The 16654-nt window shown below is 47.1% G+C and overlaps 1 protein-coding gene across 1 annotated transcript in view; it reads left to right on the top strand.

Moving 5' to 3' along the window:
* The first annotated feature begins 1171 nt into the window (after positions 1–1171).
* The window catches only part of MARCHF4 (membrane associated ring-CH-type finger 4), a 110319-nt gene continuing 94836 nt past the window's right edge, over positions 1172–16654 (top strand). Inside the window, exon 1 of the mRNA XM_055345496.1 lies at positions 1172–2471. Coding sequence (XP_055201471.1) covers positions 1944–2471 — 528 coding nt within the window. The 5' untranslated portion in view covers positions 1172–1943. The remainder of the gene's footprint in view (positions 2472–16654) is intronic.

Genomic DNA, 16654 nt, shown 5'->3' with positions numbered 1-16654 from the left:
GCAACGGCGGAAGACGAGACAACACCTGGCAGCAGCCTGGAATCTGATTTGCTTCCTCTCGCCTTTCATAAGGCATAGATCTATAAATCCGGCGTTGAGGAGTCGCGAGGACCCAGCCGGAGCCAAGTGCTGGCTGTCTCCCACCTCGGCCACGCTGCTTCGTCCCCCTCCCCACCTGCAACTGGCACCGCAAACAAGCCCTACCTCGTTGCATCTGCGGGGAGGTAGCAACAGCGAGCCCAACCAGCCGGAGGCAGCGGAGAGGAGGGAGGGGCGTGGGGGGGAGAGAGCCGACCGAGGCCGCCCTTGGTGGGGGGAGCGGGGCAGAGCTGCCGCGAGGGCCCGCAGCCGCCCGCCTGCACCCCCACCCCTCCAGAAGCACTCTTCCCTGATTATTTGAGAGCCGAATCATTATTCTTCTTCCACTAGTTTTATTGCATTTTTTTTATTGCCCCCCCTCCCCGGCCGCCCCCACCCTACGCCTGCCTCGCCTCTGGTTGCATGGCAGCGCGGCCCGGGCGCGGGGGCTCAGAGCCTGCCCCCAGGGAAGGAGGAGGAGGAGGAGGAGGATCATGAAGCCGGGAGTCGCGGCCGCGCCGGACGGCGAGCAGCAGCCAGAGGACGAGCCGGAGCAGCCCCCGCCCCGGGGACACCGGGACGCCGAGCAGCAGCCGCTGCCGCCGCCACAGCAGCATCGGCGGCCGCGGGCGGACTCGGAGCAGCAGGAGGAGGGCGACCACGGCCCAGGAGCGGAGGAGAAGGCGAGGCCGCTCGCCCGCCCGCATCTGCCCTTCCCCCGGCCTTTGCCCCTCGCCCCGAGGGACCTTTGATGGAGCCCAGGCCAAGGGGCCGCGGATCTGCCGACTGCCGCAGGGGTGGGCCGGGGGCTGAGACCATGTAACGACTCCCTCCTCCCGCCTCTCCCCACACGCCCCTTCTCTCTACCCCCTCTGCCTCCCGGCCCCTGCACACACACACCCTTCCTCTCGCCAGGATCTTAATGCTCAGGAAGGAAGCGGCTCTTCAAGGGTTAAAGGATCTTTTCCTTTTCCCCTCCCTTTCTATCCCCCTCCCAGCCCATTATTTTCCTACTTCTATTCCCCTAATTGGCTTTTTCCTCTTCTGTGCAGCCTTTTGGCTGCAGAGGCAAAGCACAAGCCCCTCGCCCAATTTCACCTGCAATCCTCCCTCCCCCATCCAACTGCTCTCTTAAAAGCAACTCTGGTGCTTCTGGGGATTAATTGCCCCAGTTTTCTGCCCAGGAGAATTAAAACTTCTCCCAACCTCCTCTCCTCCCCACTGCAACCCCCACCCCACCCCCACCACCACCACCACAACCCATCTCCTGCTACCTGAGGAAAACTCTCTTTTCTCTCTGCACATGCAGTACCCAATTTTTTACGGAGCTGTTTTGCCCTAAGCCAAGCTCAGTCCACTCCAAATTCGACTTACAATCTTCCCCACCCTTTTATACAAAACACAAGAGATTTTCCACTGCCTAGGAATTTGAGAAGAACCCAAAAATCTTCTCCTGGGAAACTTTCTGACAACTCGATCTTGATCTCAAGGCCCCAACAGCACCTCCCTCAACATTTTTTTTTTATTCCCTTCTCCGACCAGTGTCCCCAAGTCAAAGGCAACAAGGAGACACCCTGAGCAAAGCTAAGGTTGGTGGGGGGTAGGGGGGAGGCAAGAAAACCTTTGTTGTTGTTTTTGTTGTTGTCCTTGGGCTTTCCAGGGAGAGTTCAGAGCCAGTGACTCACAGTTCTCAGTCTTGGGGGCAACTGATTTGCTACTCTGAGGGGGTGTAAGGGGAGCCAGTGAGAAACCAGATCCCCCCCCACAACACAGCTTTGCTGTGGACCCCTCTCAAAACCATTCTACTATCTTCCTCTGAAAAGACTCCAGCTGCCCCTCCTGGGCTCTCTGCTTCCACTGGGCACATGCTGATGCCCCTGAGTGGGCTGCTCTGGTGGTGGTGGTGCTGCTGCTGTTGCTGCTGTGCCTGGTACCGCTGTGGATTGTGTGCCCCGGCTCCCCAGATGTTGCGCCACCAGGGTCTCCTCAAGTGCCGCTGCCGCATGCTCTTCAATGACCTGAAGGTTTTCCTACTGCGGCGCCCCCCTCCAGCGCCCCTGCCCATGCACGGCGACCCCCAGCCCCCCAGTTTGGCCGCCAACAACAACACCCTTCCGGCTCTGGGTGCCGGGGGGTGGGCAGGCTGGAGGGGCCCTCGAGAAGGGGTGGGCAGGGAGACCACTCCTCTGCCACCTGCACCACCTTTGCCACCTTCTTCTGTGGAAGATGACTGGGGTGGCCCAGCCACAGAGCCACCCACCTCGCTGCTCAGCAGTGCCTCCTCAGATGACTTCTGTAAGGGGAAGGCTGAGGATTGCTACTCACTGGGCAGCAGCCTGGACAGTGGCATGAGGACCCCACTATGCCGCATCTGCTTCCAGGGGCCGGAACAGGTGAGACCCTTTTTCCCTTTTCCCGCTGCCTTATGGTGTCTCCAGGTCTGGCAGATTACTACTCACCTGCTTACCCTGGGGAACCGTTGTGCTGGTGTGGTGTGAGGAATATACATTTAAAGGGCTCCTCCTTGATGTTTCTGGTGGTTAAGTTTGCCCGAAAGGTGTCTGGTTCCTGGTAGAGCCTGTTTGGTGGCTCAGTGGTACCCCCAGCTTTTGCATTTTCTTCCCAATGCTAGCGTCTTCAAGTCCATCCAGAAATTCCATGAGCATCCTCAGAATAGAAGATTCAGAAGTCAAAAGTGATAAAATGAAGGAACTCGGTGGCCAAAGATATCTTTTTATCTGATTTGTTGTCACTGACATTTCTCCCTGCCCATTGTCAGTCCCCGATTCAAACTCCTTCCCTCTTCAGAGGAAAATGTGCAGAGACCGTCTCCTCTTTCCGTACACAGCAAGTCTGACCCTATTATTTCACGTCGAGCTACCCTTTTCCCATTTAACACTGACATCCTCAGCAGTATGTTTTAGTCAGTGAGGAAGAAATGGGAAGAGATTCTAGGTCCAAGAAGACTCTACAGTTTGCTAAGACACTTCTTGACCGACTCAGGTTTTTCCTAGGAAAACAAATACATAAGCAGGTTGAGAATGGATTTAAAGGATATGGAGAAGGAAGTAGGGAATCTTGTCATATCTACTCCCCTTCTCAGGCCTGAAGCAACTTAGAATATCCCCGAAACTCTCCCCATCCAGGATGGGGGATGCCAAGTACAATCATGGACCAGTCTTCCTAAGTCTGAAGGTCCTCCCTCTCTGTTCATTCAGATTTTCGCAGATAGCCTCACCCCAGCACTTCCAGCTCCACTTCCAATCTAGTGTCTGCTAGAGGCTGGAGACAGCATGTGGACATTCTCCTAGAGTCATGAATTATGGCAACACTTCCCACAGAATCCCAGGTAGAAAAGACTCACCTGAAAATCTGAGTTAGTGATGCTGGAGAAAGAACACTAGATTGCATCTTGGTCAGAGTTCTGTGGTTGCATCAGCCACTTTTTCAGTAACTTCCCAGAAGTGGAGGGAAGACTTCTGGGTGCTTCTTGAACAAGCGGCAGAGCAGTAGGATGCCATGCCGGTGATCCCGAGGGGCTCTGGCTCTTGCTGAGGCTTTGCTCTGCAAGAGACGAGCATAGCTGACATTTTCATTCATTTTATCTCTGCTCTGAACGAGCAATGTACTTCAGGGACAGATGATGACTCGGGTCACAGCCTGGGCATTATGAGAGGAGGTGACATAGATCTCAGTGTGAATAGATGATTCTGAGGGACTAAGGGCTGGGTTCCTCCTTCTTGTGACTAAGGTTACTGAAGTCTCAAATGAAGTCCTCCCAGAGGTGAGGACTCTTGTTAGGTGAGGAGGTCCAGGGCACCTGCCTGCTCATTGTCCTTCCAGCTGTTCTCTCCACTTCCATTGGTGGGCACAAGTTGGAGTGGCTTGGCTGAGAGCAAGAGTGAGGCCTCACTTTGGGGCGCTCCTGGTCAGCATTTTGCCCCGGTCAGGACACTAATCTTTTCTAAAATAAAGAATTAGTTAGCTTCTGAACTTCTTAAGCTGTTTTCTCCCATATGGGTTGGCTTAGGTCTGCATGTCACAGGGGCTGCTGGGACTGTGGCTTCTGGCAAAAACACCCTTGTCTCTAGAAAACAGCAGGACTTGGAGCCTGTTCTGGATGGTATTTCACTGTGTGAACTTCAAATCGGTTTATGCCTCTGGGCCCCTTTTGCAACTTCTGTGATTTAGAGGCACCTTTTTCTGTCCTCCTTTTTTCCTTGTAAGTGTGTTGGGAGAATTCAGAAGATAATGAGCCTGAAAACATCTTGAAAGGGATTAAAATATAATGGCAGGTATTTTGGAATGGAAAAGCAGTATTTTGTTGAAAAGAAGAAGAAGAAGAAAGGGATCATTAGGAATATTGTGAAATACCTGCACGTGATTCAGGGTCTGGGCAGAGGTTAGGAGCCTTCCTTTCTTGTTCATTCTTTTAATGAAAGGTGTGTCTTAAATAAAGCACTGAATAAAAAGAGCTAACACCAATAAAAGGAATGGGCTCTAGTATTATGTGGAAGGAACAGGGGCATCATGTTGGCATTAAGACTGGACTGGGTCGAGCACTTCCTGCATATGATGACTATATTTGTGGGGGTTGCATTATTCGTGCAGAAGCTTGGAGATTTTTAATGAGATTGTGCTATAGTAGTAATAAGAGTAGCATGTTTTAGATGTGAACATATTTTCCCATTTTTTAACATAATTTTATTCACAGGATTTCAGTGAGGAAGGGCAACAAAGGGGAGATGGGGAAAACCCTCTAGAGTAAGAAGAGAGAGACAGAAATACAAATAGAAAGTGAAGACCTGAGATGTCAGTATTTTATTTTCTCTTCAGGGAGTAAGCGCTCCAGCAATTGTGCACATGTGGCTCTGAAGGGAGGGCAGTCTGCAATCTCAGTAGCTGAATGTCTTGGACTTTTCTTTGCCCAAACAAAGGAACCAAACAGCTCCCTAGTCATTTGCCTGCTGCTCCAGGGGCTAAAAGACTGCCCCAAATGAAGATCTGATCTCTTCCTGACAAGAGCTTGTATAGGATAAGGGGCAGCTGGGAGGGTCCAACTAATTCCAGTTTTCGCATGTGCCTATGGTGGACTTTACACTCATTCATTCATGCATGCATTTACTTTAAAAAAATGTTTATTAGGCACCTACAGTGTGTCGGATGCTGTTCCAGGCACTGAATATCCAGGAGTGAACAAGTGAGGCCTCTGCTCTCCTGAAGCTGACATTCTAGTAGAGATGCAGAAACGTACCAGTAGACTACTAGACAAATAGAGCGATTTCAGATGGTGTTGAGTACCCTGATGAAAGTCAAACAGGATAATGAGTCAGACCAGAATGAAAGGGAGGGTTTGGGAAAGATGCAGCTACATTAGAAAGAGTGATCAGGGACAGTCTTCCCAAGAATGTGCCATCTGAGCTGGCCCCTCTGCGATGAGAAGGACCCACTGATATGCAGGCCTGGGGGAGAAGCATTCCAGGTGGAGGAAATAGCAGGTTCAAAGACCTAAGTGTGAACGAGCTTAGTGTGTTTGAGAAACAGAAGAGAAGACAGGAGGAGGCAGACGGATGGTGTGTGAATAAATGCTTTGAGAGCCAACTTGGCTCCATGCTGGAAAGCTGACTGAGTAGCCACTCCCCTCCTCTCAGCCATTCATTCAGGCTGGACAGGGGTCAAGGATCCGTGGAAGTGTAGAACAAGAGCCCAGCTGGCAGCTCTTCTCTCTCTCTCTCTCTGGCTGAAGATGCACTGGTTCTCTTCGACGGACCGTGGTGGGTAAGCTGAGGTCTCTGAAGCCAGATGGCCCCAGTTCGAGGCCTGGACAAGTGGCACAGCTTCTCTGTGCTTCACGTTCTTCCTTTGCAAGAAGGGATAATAATGATAGGCCCCAACTGATGGTCATTCTGAGCATCAGATCAGCCAACATGGTTAGAGCCATGCTGTCACAGTGTCTTGCTGTTACTATCTCAGAGGCAAGACAGTGCTCCTCCTGCCTCATTTAAAAGGAAAAGTGTGCCCCAGCTCCCAGTCTAGTCCCTGGCAGGACTGCTGTGACGGTGGTCTGGTGGTGGTAGCAGATTGCCTCTTGTGCACTCACAATCCTCTAGGCTCAGAGCGCTGCTCCTCTGTTTCCATCATCAAAAGTCTTTATTAAGTAAGTGCCTACCTATACCTGCTGCTCTGCCGAGCAGGGTCTGGAGACACAGGGCTGATGTGGCCCTGCCCTCCAGGAGTTTCCCAATCTAACCCAGACATCAGAGAAGCTGATGGAGATCAAGAACACACAGACAGTGGGTTGCAGGTGAATTCTAGTAATATTGGATACAAGAAAAAAAAAGTGTGCTTAAAAGCAGCTAGTGTGTAGGGTGCCATTTCAGAGAGACAAGTCAGGGGGAATGTGCTACCTTTCCCCCAATTAGTCAGAGAAGGTTTCTCTGTTGCTCTGAAGACCAAGTGAAAAGCAATAGATGTTGGCCTGGGAGTTTAGACAGCTGGAAACAGAAGAGCTGTGAGACACATGGATAACTCGACAAAGAGGTGAAACCATCTCCTAGTCAGGGTCAGCAGTGGAGCACATGGAGGTGGAACAAGGATGAGATGCATGGTGGCAGTGGTGGTGGGGTGGGTGCAGAGAGGCACCTTTTTTGGACCTAATGGAAAAGAGGAAATGAGTCTGGAAGAGATTAACAGGTTGGCCTGCCTCCCTTATTCTTCCTGGGGTTCGCTTCCATGGAGCTCCATGTTCAGAAGGGGCAAGCGTAGTGTGAAATAGCGTAGTCATTGTTTGGGGTCCTGAGAGAGTAAGGGAAGAGCTTTTTTTTTTTTTTTTTTTTAAAGTTCTTTTTTTTTAATTTTTATTTATTTATGATAGTCACACACAGAGAGAGAGAGAGAGGCAGAGACACAGGCAGAGGGAGAAGCAGGCTCCATGCACCGGGAGCCCGATGTGGGATTCGATCCCGGGTCTCCAGGATCGCGCCCTGGGCCAAAGGCAGGCGCCAAACCGCTGTGCCACCCAGGGATCCAAGGGAAGAGCTTTGTAGCGCTCAGGGAAACCTGGAGATCCCAACATGCAACGAGAGTCCTGGGAATGATCAAGTAGAGCATTTTAGGAGAGACTCACACTGTGTATTCATTTTCTTAGTACTATGGTCCAATTTTACATTTGTGTATGTGTGTATGATCATTTAGTTAATATCAGTCTCCATGAAGAATGGACCCATCCCTAACTTATGGACTCTAGAGCAAGAGTATAGATAGAGGCACACATGCCATAAGCCAAAATATTTAAAAGTAATAAGTCCAGCCAATGAACTGTTAAGTAAAATAAATTTTATCTTCCTACCCTGGCAAACAAAATGTCAAAACAACCTGGGAGACAGGTTTGAATTTGGAATTATTGGATTCCTTAGAATTCTACGCTAGCCAAATGGGGGTATCCGGCCCTTGATCTACAGGGACCACTTTGATTCTCTTTCCATTCTGGCTACATCTGGCACCAGGTTGAGACTTCGTGCATTGACACTCTAGCTGGCTTTCTCAGGTTCTGTCCATACCACCCCTAAACAGCTGTGCCTTTGCCCTTCTTCCTTTGAACTTGAGGAAGAGAAATCTTGAATGTTCTGAGAGCAGGCTCATGTCTGAATACAAAAGAATTCTGGGGTCCCAGGGAATCGGGGCATGTTCTAGAAAAGGGACATAGCTCCTTGACCTCATAGATTTCCTATGGGAAGGATGTAGCTGAAGAAGGGCCAGAGTGGGGCCTTCTATGGTGAGGGATCTTCTTGCCTGGGTCTGAGGGAGGCACTGCAAAGGGACTATAAGCTCCCCAACTTGAGTGTTTGTTCAACATTGGGTCATCAGTTCTCAATCTGTTGCCTGGCATGTGTTTCATATTCTTAATTTTTTGTTAAATGAATGATCCTTTAGAGCTCATCCAGTGGGCAGCTCCACAGGTAGGGGGATTGGGGAGGGGAGACTATAAAGAAGAAAAATATTTGCTAGGGAGGCCTGGGTGGCTCAGTGGTTGAGCGTCTGCCTTTGGCTCAGGGTGTGATCCCAAGGTTTTGGGATTGAATCCCACATTGGGATCCCCACAGGGGGGCTTGATCTCCCTCTACCTATGTCTCTGCCTCTCTCTGTGTCTCTCGTGAATAAATAAATAAAATCTCTATTAAAAAGTACTTGCTGGCATCAACTGCTGAAAGTGAGCTGTGCAGAAGGGGCACACCTGTTCTGTGGAATCACAAAGGGCAGTGCCTTGGCCAATAATGAAATCTTTAGGGAAGTCCCTTTTGGTTTTGATATTAGAAAGAACTTTCTATCAAAGCTGTCCCAAGAGAGTATAGGCTGCCTTAGAAAGGGGGCTCAAATGGGTGATTGGAACTAGTGATCCTCAAGATCCTTTCTGAGCTTGAAAGTTGCGGTTCATTACAATGAGGATGCTTGAAGGCCCAGAGACATTTTTTAATCCAAGCGAAAAGAGATGAACTTGCATCCCTTTTCAATTCGAGGGGCCATCTCATCCCAGTATCTAATCCCAGTGTATGCAATCCATGGCCTGTACAAGTGTGTCTTCAGCAGAAATCACAAAGAATAATCTGTCCTGCGTTCACAGAATTCCTAAGTTGTTGGCAATCGCGCGTTTACAGCAGGCACAACCGCAGTAGGAAAGCAGCATGCCATGAACCGGAGGCAACAGATGCCATCGTGGACTAAGGATGCAGAACCATCCCAGAAAAGGGGAAACCCAGTTACCCATCCCCGCCCCCCCCACCCAGAGTCATGAGCGGATATTGTCATTTTCCCAACTGGCGTTTCCCATTTCTACTTTGTCAGTCCTAGTCTTGTTTAAACTGAAAGCTCCAAGGACCCTTTCCCCACCGAGTTCTCACCAGTGCTCTCGTTCTTTGTTGGGAGGTTGATGTAAGGATGCTCAACCTCCACCATCAGGCCCCTGGCTGCTTTCCAGATTTAACTATCCATCTTTCACATGCACATCCATGCACAGGAATAAAAGCATCGAGTGCACCTGTCTCAGTTTCACAGACAGAATTAAGCACTGGAGGAAGAGAGGCACCTGGTGTCTTGACAATTATGGAGCGATTCTCACCTCAATTGTCTGTGGATCTTCTACACAGTATTCATTTTGCAGTCGTCCTTCCTCACTTGCCAGCCTGCATCTGCTTGCGAGGTGTTGGTAACTTATTGGGTGTGGCTTCTAGCTTAGCTGAGCCCCTTATATAGAAAAGTACTTAATAAGGCTGGTAGGGCAGGAGTAAAATAGGGATTTCTAAAGAGCCTGGGAGGAGAAAGGCCAGATACTGGGATTCTCTCTCTCTCTCTCTCTCTTTCCTCTCAACCACCGCCCTCTTCTTTTCCAGCTGGTGTGTTGGAGAAGCCCAGCTGTGGCCTGTGAGTTGGGGGAGGGGGAGGGGAGGGGGGGAGGGGCTACTCGAAGGAGTGTGGGAATGAGGGAGCTGCTTCTTGTTTGCTGGGAAGTAAGCCAAGTTGGAAGTGAGCCCGGATGTAAAGGAGCTGGCAAGTGAATACTGTGTGGCCTGAGCTGCACACCATCCCCCTTCTGAGATGTATCATATGTAAGATAGAGTCCATGTGTGCGTATTACATAGAGTACACATTTGATACCTCCCTCTGCGTATGTTAAAAGTAAAAAAGGGGGTGCACGTGGGACTGACTGCCTCATAACAGAATAGGCAAAATTGACTCAGTGACAATTTGAGTTCCAGGTAGATGCAAACTGTCAGCAAAAAAGATCTGCAGATATAGGCTCTATCAAACTCCACGATTCAAGCCCTCAAAGGGGAAGGGGGACACATGGGCCCCAGTCTTGAACTCATCGCCCTCGGGACCATTTCTTCAGGGGTCCCGCTCAGAGATGTTGAAGTAGATCAAATTCGTTTCCTTCTTTATGGAAAGGTCACTTCGGTCGCGGTTGAAGTCAATCAACGTCAATTTCTCCAAAAGAAGCCTCTTGAAGCCACCCTAGTGGCTAGCATATGACTCTGCATATAGTAGGAGCTCAAAATTTATTTATCCTTTACTCTCCTTGCTGGCACATGTTCATTCCGGACTAATAGAGTTATCTTTGGTACCTGGTGTACACAAGATAGAAGGTATATTTGTGTGTGTGTGTACATGTGCACATATGTGTGTATGTCTGTATTCAAATTAAAAATGCCAAGCAAGGGGGATATGGATGTTCCCCCTGAGACCCTCTCCACCCCATCCAACCTCCTTTTCAGATTCTGTAATAACAAATAGTGTGATTCTTATCCTAGTAATCATAGTGATCAGTGTCCTGGCTTGAGTCCACTTGGCCAGTAGCAGACCCGTTCTTGTTCTCTTGCTGAACGATGGGAAGAACACAGGCTTTGAAGCCATGAAAGACATGAATTTAAATCCCAATTTGGGCCCTTCCCAGCTGGGTGATCTTGGGCAAGTTACTTCATCTCCCTGGGCCTTGATTTCATTGTTTATAAAGCAGGGATAAAATACTCAGTTTGAACGCTTACCCTAAGTGGTGGACACGCTGTATTAAAGTTCTAGGCACACAGTAGCTGTTCATTAGATGGGAGTGATATTTACCCCCATTCTGTCGCTGTGGCTCAGAGACCTAGAGTGGGGTCCCTGGATCATGCTGCTACCTCTCACTACAGCCTTAAAAAATCAGATGCTCTGAGTTAGGCTGTGCTTTGAGCACAGTAAACCCCCTGCTGTTTTCATGCCTGACATCAGGGACACGTGTGCAGATCCAGTGTGTCTGTTTAGCTGACTTCCTGCCTCTGTATTGTCTGATTCAGTTCAACCTCCCTACTCTCCTGTCCAGGTCTCTCACCTCCAACATAGTTGTCTTTATCTATCTCCATCACCGCTATGTTCCCGACAGACCTTTATTAAGCTGCACTCTCTTCTTGACAGAAACTGTAAAGAAAGACACTTTCCTGGACTCGGAGTCCCTAGAGGCCAGGAGCACACAGAGGAACATGTAGAGGAAGTAGCAGAAGAAATGCTTGCCTACCATGTGACAGCAAGGTGTTTGTGTTCAGGGTCATCCCTAGACTAGCATTTCTGAAAGCCTGGGATGAGAGGGATACCCCAGACAGACAGGATGTTAAATAATGTTGATTATCAAGTGAGAACGTTGTTCCCTTTTCAGTTTGTCCTCATGCCTTATGAGTATGTCTAGGAGAAAAACTCATTGGAGTGATAATATGTCTTTAACACCTTTCTAACACTTGTCAATCTCCTTTGTAAACAAAGAGAAGGCGTCAGGCTCTGAGTCTTTGGACATACAATGATATCTAGCTAGAATTTGTTAATCTTGTTCTGTTTGCAGTTGTGTGTATCTATTCTTTTATTAATAGATTTTAAAAATATTTTATTTATTTATTCATGAGAGACACAGAGAGAGAGGCAGAGAGAGGGGCAGAGGGAGAAGCAGGCTTCCCGCAAGGAGTCGGATGCGGGACTCAATCCCAGGACCCCGGGATCATGCTCTGAGCTGATGGCAGACGTTCAACCACTGAGCCACCCAGGCCTCCCAATAGATTATTTTTTAAAGCAGGTTTAGGTTTGAAGCAAAACTAGGTGAAAGTACAGAGTGCTCATATAGTCACCAACCTTCCACCCCAACCTCATCCTGCATCAGAGCGGATGGATTTGTTATAATGGATGAACCAACACTGACATGTCATTATCACCCAAAGTCCATAGTTTACACTGGGGTTCACTCTTGGTGTTTTATGTTTGAAGCGTTCTGACAAGTGGATAATGGCATGTATCTACCATATATGGTATCCTTAGAGTTTCACGGCTTAAAAATCCCCTGGGCTCCACCCATTTATCCTTCTGCTCCCACCCCCAAACTCCTGGTTCTATAGCCTGGCCTCTTCCAGAATGTTGTATAGTTGGAATCATACAGTGTGTAGCCTTTTCAGACGGGCTTCTTTCACTCGGTAATATGCACTTACAGTTCCTCCGTGTCTTTTTGTACCTCGATAGCACATTTCTGTTTAGCACTGAATAATATTCTATCATATAGACATAGTCTATTCCTACTTTGGTAAAAGACATGAGTTTTTTATGTGTGGTAGTGACAAAAGTCTCCTTTAGAATTTATTGAAGTAAAAACGTTAACATTTTGAGAAAAATGTTAAGTATGAAGTAAATATAGATGGTACATGCATACATTAAAAAGTATACATGACTGAAGTTTGGGTGGCACTGACCAGGGCTGCATGCTTTATAGTAGTTCTGAAACATTTGTGGGTACCAAGAAGTGCCTTGAGGAGGTAAATGCTCATTCCCAGGCCATGGTCCCAGGGTAGTGTCCTGGAACCTGCATTTTCAACCCCTGGCTTTGACAATTCTAATGCAGATGATTCAAGAATACCGTATTAAGCAGCGGTTTGGAGAGGCAACCTAAAGGGGATGGGGAAGAGAGGCCTACCCGCAGACCCAAGGTTCCCAGACATACAACAAACAGGACGGTGGGCACTGGAGGTGGAGAGAGGGCACAGGACCATGCGACTAGGAAGGAAGTGACATGTGTCCCTCAGGGCAGAGGCAGGAAGGGATACCTGTTGCATCTCTCTCTTTCCCTGCCTCAGAGATCTGAGAGCTACAAGTCTCAAATGGGACAGCCGCAAGATGGAAAAAGCTAACACAGGACTGTAACACGAGGGAGATGACAACTTTGATTACATTAAGACACTGAGACTTGGAGGTTTGTCTGTTGCCCAGCTAATGTTAATTTCCCTGGCTAATACAACCATTAATTCACACTCCTGATTTATGTTCCGAGAGTATTCTTGAGCAGAATCAAATCAGGGGCCTCACTGGGGAAGCCCCAGAGTCCCAAGGCAAAGAAGTAGAAAATACCCAGCTTGCCGCCCCATAGCTCATTGAGTACCCTCAATGACACACATCAGCTCACAAACGACACATCGCTTTTACCTACAGCTCATTGACTGGATCTAGAAACATGGCTCTACCTAATAGCAGTAGGGATGGGGAGTATCATCCTCCTGGGCACCTGGAAAGAGAGAAACCTCAGGAATGGTGAGCTCTAGACATCTCTCCCTCAACAGTATTAGTACCTCTCTCGTAGGGTTGTGAGAAAGGTAAATGAGAGAACATATGTTGAACATGGAGAACACTGCTTGACCCTCACTGAGAACTCCGGAAATACTAGTAGTTTTGTTACTATCTCCTGAGTTATTAAAGGAAGAGGTTGTACTCAGAGATATCCAAGCCTCTTCTAGTTCCGCAGTCCTCTTCATGCCATGTCAGGTGGAGGAGCAGTACCGGGGGCTGGCATTCCAACTTCCCCGTCTGCCAACAGCAATCTCCCTAGAAGAATGAACTTAGAACTGGGCCTTAAAAACCCAATCAGGGAAAGAATTTGGAAAATAAGACAATGAAGACTGTTCCAGGTGTAGGAACAATGGAAGTAAGGATCAGAGGTGTTTTTGCAGAAAATTAGCATGATGGCTAAGAACACGGGGCCTACATAGCCAAGGAGAACTGCTCTCAAATCCCAGTGTTGCTGTGTAGTAGTGGTATGACATTGGGCATATCACTTGCAGACCCAGAATCTTCATTTTCTCCACTATAGAATGGAAATGATAATAATACTCTCTGTCTCAGAGGTTGCTGTGAGGTTCAAGGGATATAGCCCAAGGAAAACTCATAGTGGGGAATGCAAACATATGAAATGTTTGCAAGTGTCCAATAAACATTAGCTCTTGATGTTGTTATCTGCCTTTGCCCACTTTCTGTTGTCTTCTTCAAACTTTCTTTGAAAATTTCTGCCTTGGTGTGAGTGTGAATGTGGCTGCTGATCTCTGGAGGCACTGCCAAGACATCATCAGGGTAGATGAAACTAAATATACCCAAGCTCTGCTGGTAGACTAAGGGAAAATCATCTCACAGATATACATGCTTTTTAAAAAAATGAGTATGGAAGCCATTGTGATGAACAAAATCAAAAGCATCCTTCACTTTAGCGTAGCATCTTGTCAATAAGTATATTCTCAATCAACAGATACGCAAAGCACTATTCAACTCACTTGAGGGTTTATGAAAGTGACACATTAAAAGGGAGTTAAGGGACATTCTATAAAACAACTAGCCAGTACTTTCCCAAAGTGTCAGGGTCATGAAGAATGAAGAACAATGAAGGAAATGTCCCAGACTAGAGGAGTCTAACAAGATACGACAATAAGTACAGTGTGTGATCTGAATTGGATTCTGCACCAGGTAAAGGACATTAGTGGAACAGTTGGTGACACTTGAATAAGGTGTATAAACTAGTTAGCAATATCGTATCAATGTTAAGTTCCTGGTTTTGGTCATTGGTCTATAAGACATTAACCTTTGGGAAATTTGGTCAACCAAAATTGGTCACAATTGTCCCAGGGTCAATGGGAACTCTTTGTGCTATATTTTGCGAGTTTTTTTTAAAGTTTCTCGTTTTTATTTTATTTTATTTTATTTCATTATTTATTTATTCATGAGAGACAGAGAGAGGCAGAGATACAGGCAGAGGGAGAAGCAGGCTCCATGCAGGGAGCCCAAGGGGGACTCGATCCTGGGTCTCCAGGATCACGCCCTGGGCCAAAGGCAGGTGCTAAACTGCTGAGCCACCCAGGCTGCCCTATTTTTGCAAGTTTTTAAATAAATCTGATTACTGCAAAATAAAAAGTTAAAAAATAAAAATAATTTCAGTGGGGTGTTTACTTATACTTGGAAAAATTGGGAACAAACAAGAAAATTGGTGAACAAACAAGACCATAGGTTTGGTGGTTATAAAAACCTCATTTACAGTTTGGGTTCTAGAACTTCCTAGCTATGGGCTTCGGGCAAATTACTTAAAACCTTTGAAGTTAAGCGTCTTCTGTCTGCACCATGGAGCAATAAAAAAGTACTTCATAGCATGGTTGCAAGAATTTGGGTAGACAACGCTTACTGCAGTGCATGAAGGGGCGCCCCATAAACGTGAGCTCTGTGTCTGGGCTCTCCTTCACCTGTATCCCAGGAGGGTGTTAAACACACCTCACATATTTCCCTGGCTGTAAGTACTGTGTGCTAAGTGCTTTAAGATTGACAGGGTGACACCTGAGCCATGAAAGTGTTGAGTGGGCAATAAAGTTTCCCCAATATGGGATCTTAAGCATATAAACAGAGCAAAACAATCATAAGCAAAAACAGCATTGGTCATTATGCAGTGTTCTTCAACAGTTTTTAACCTAACACCCCAAAAGGAGTGATTTGACACATTGAGTGAGTGTGGGCCATATATTTTGATACATCCTGTGGCGATCCCTCCAGGAGCCACAGAATTAAGTCTCCATAGGGCAATGTGTTTCTTGAGGAAGTAAAGCTTTCTAGTACTGGGGCTCTGAGTTCTCCAATGTGTTTAGAAAACAGCTGCCCAAACCAGGCAGCTGCAGGTGAATGAGAGCAGGTATGCGTTGGATGCAAAGGTGTCTACTCCTGTTGGGTGCATGTGTGTGGAAGGGAGTGAGAACACTGAGGAGGTAAGGGGAGTGGGGGGTGTGTGCACGTGAAATATGACTATTTAATTCAGAAGAAAAAGGCATTTGAAGGTGTTGATCCTTTTGCAGCTCCAGCCTTTTCACACCTTTGTTCCAGCGAGAGCCCAGGGGTCTAGTCTTCGCAAAGTCAGTGCTGATGTTTTACGTAATACTTGCTGCCTTGTTTCTTGCTTTGGGCACTCATTAAGTGTTTGCTATAAAAAAAAATCAGTTTGGGGCTATGGAGGAGTATATGATAGGATTTCAAAGGTGCTTCCTTTCCTGAAAAAAAGACATAGAGAGAGGTTTTTCATGATTTAAATTAATTTCCATCTTTCCTATGAATGTAAAGAAAGTAAAAAAGTAAAAAAGTGTTTATCTGGCATGATAGCTGGAATTTGCTTCCAAACAATCCAGTGACTACAGAGGATACAAGCTGGATGATGTGTTTAAAAGTGCTGAAGTTGGGTAATCAGTTTATTGTACTATTTTCTCTACTTAAAATTTTTATTACATTTTGTCTATACTTCTATATTTTATGACTACATATTTCATATATTTTCCTCTTCTTTGTATGGGGTTGAGAGTTCCCCTAATAAAAAGGTACGATATACTATTTGCTATAAAAAGACAGTTTTTTTTTTGCTGGTAAAATAATTGGTGCTTTTTATTCATTTATTTTTTAATAATAAATTTATTTTTTTATTGGTGTTCAATTTACCAACATACAGAATATGTGCTGCCGAAGTGAGCACTAATTTACCAACATACAGAATAACACCCAGTGCTCATCCCGTCAAGTGCCCCCCCTCAGTACCTGTCACCCATTCACCCCCACCCCCCACCCTCCTCCCCTTCCATCACCCCTAGTTCATTTCCCAGAGTTAGGAGTCTAAAAAGACAGTTATTGAATAGGTTTTACAAATGGGAGGTGGAGTTAGCTGAGGGTGGACAAGACAGCTTTGGGCACAATAACGGTGGGGACCCAAGTCATAGGCAGACAGAACTTGAGT

The sequence above is a fragment of the Nyctereutes procyonoides genome, unplaced genomic scaffold, assembly GCF_905146905.1.
Source record: "Nyctereutes procyonoides isolate TBG_1078 unplaced genomic scaffold, NYPRO_anot_genome, whole genome shotgun sequence".
NCBI lineage: Eukaryota > Metazoa > Chordata > Mammalia > Carnivora > Canidae > Nyctereutes > Nyctereutes procyonoides.
This window is presented reverse-complemented; position numbering and strand designations above follow the sequence as displayed.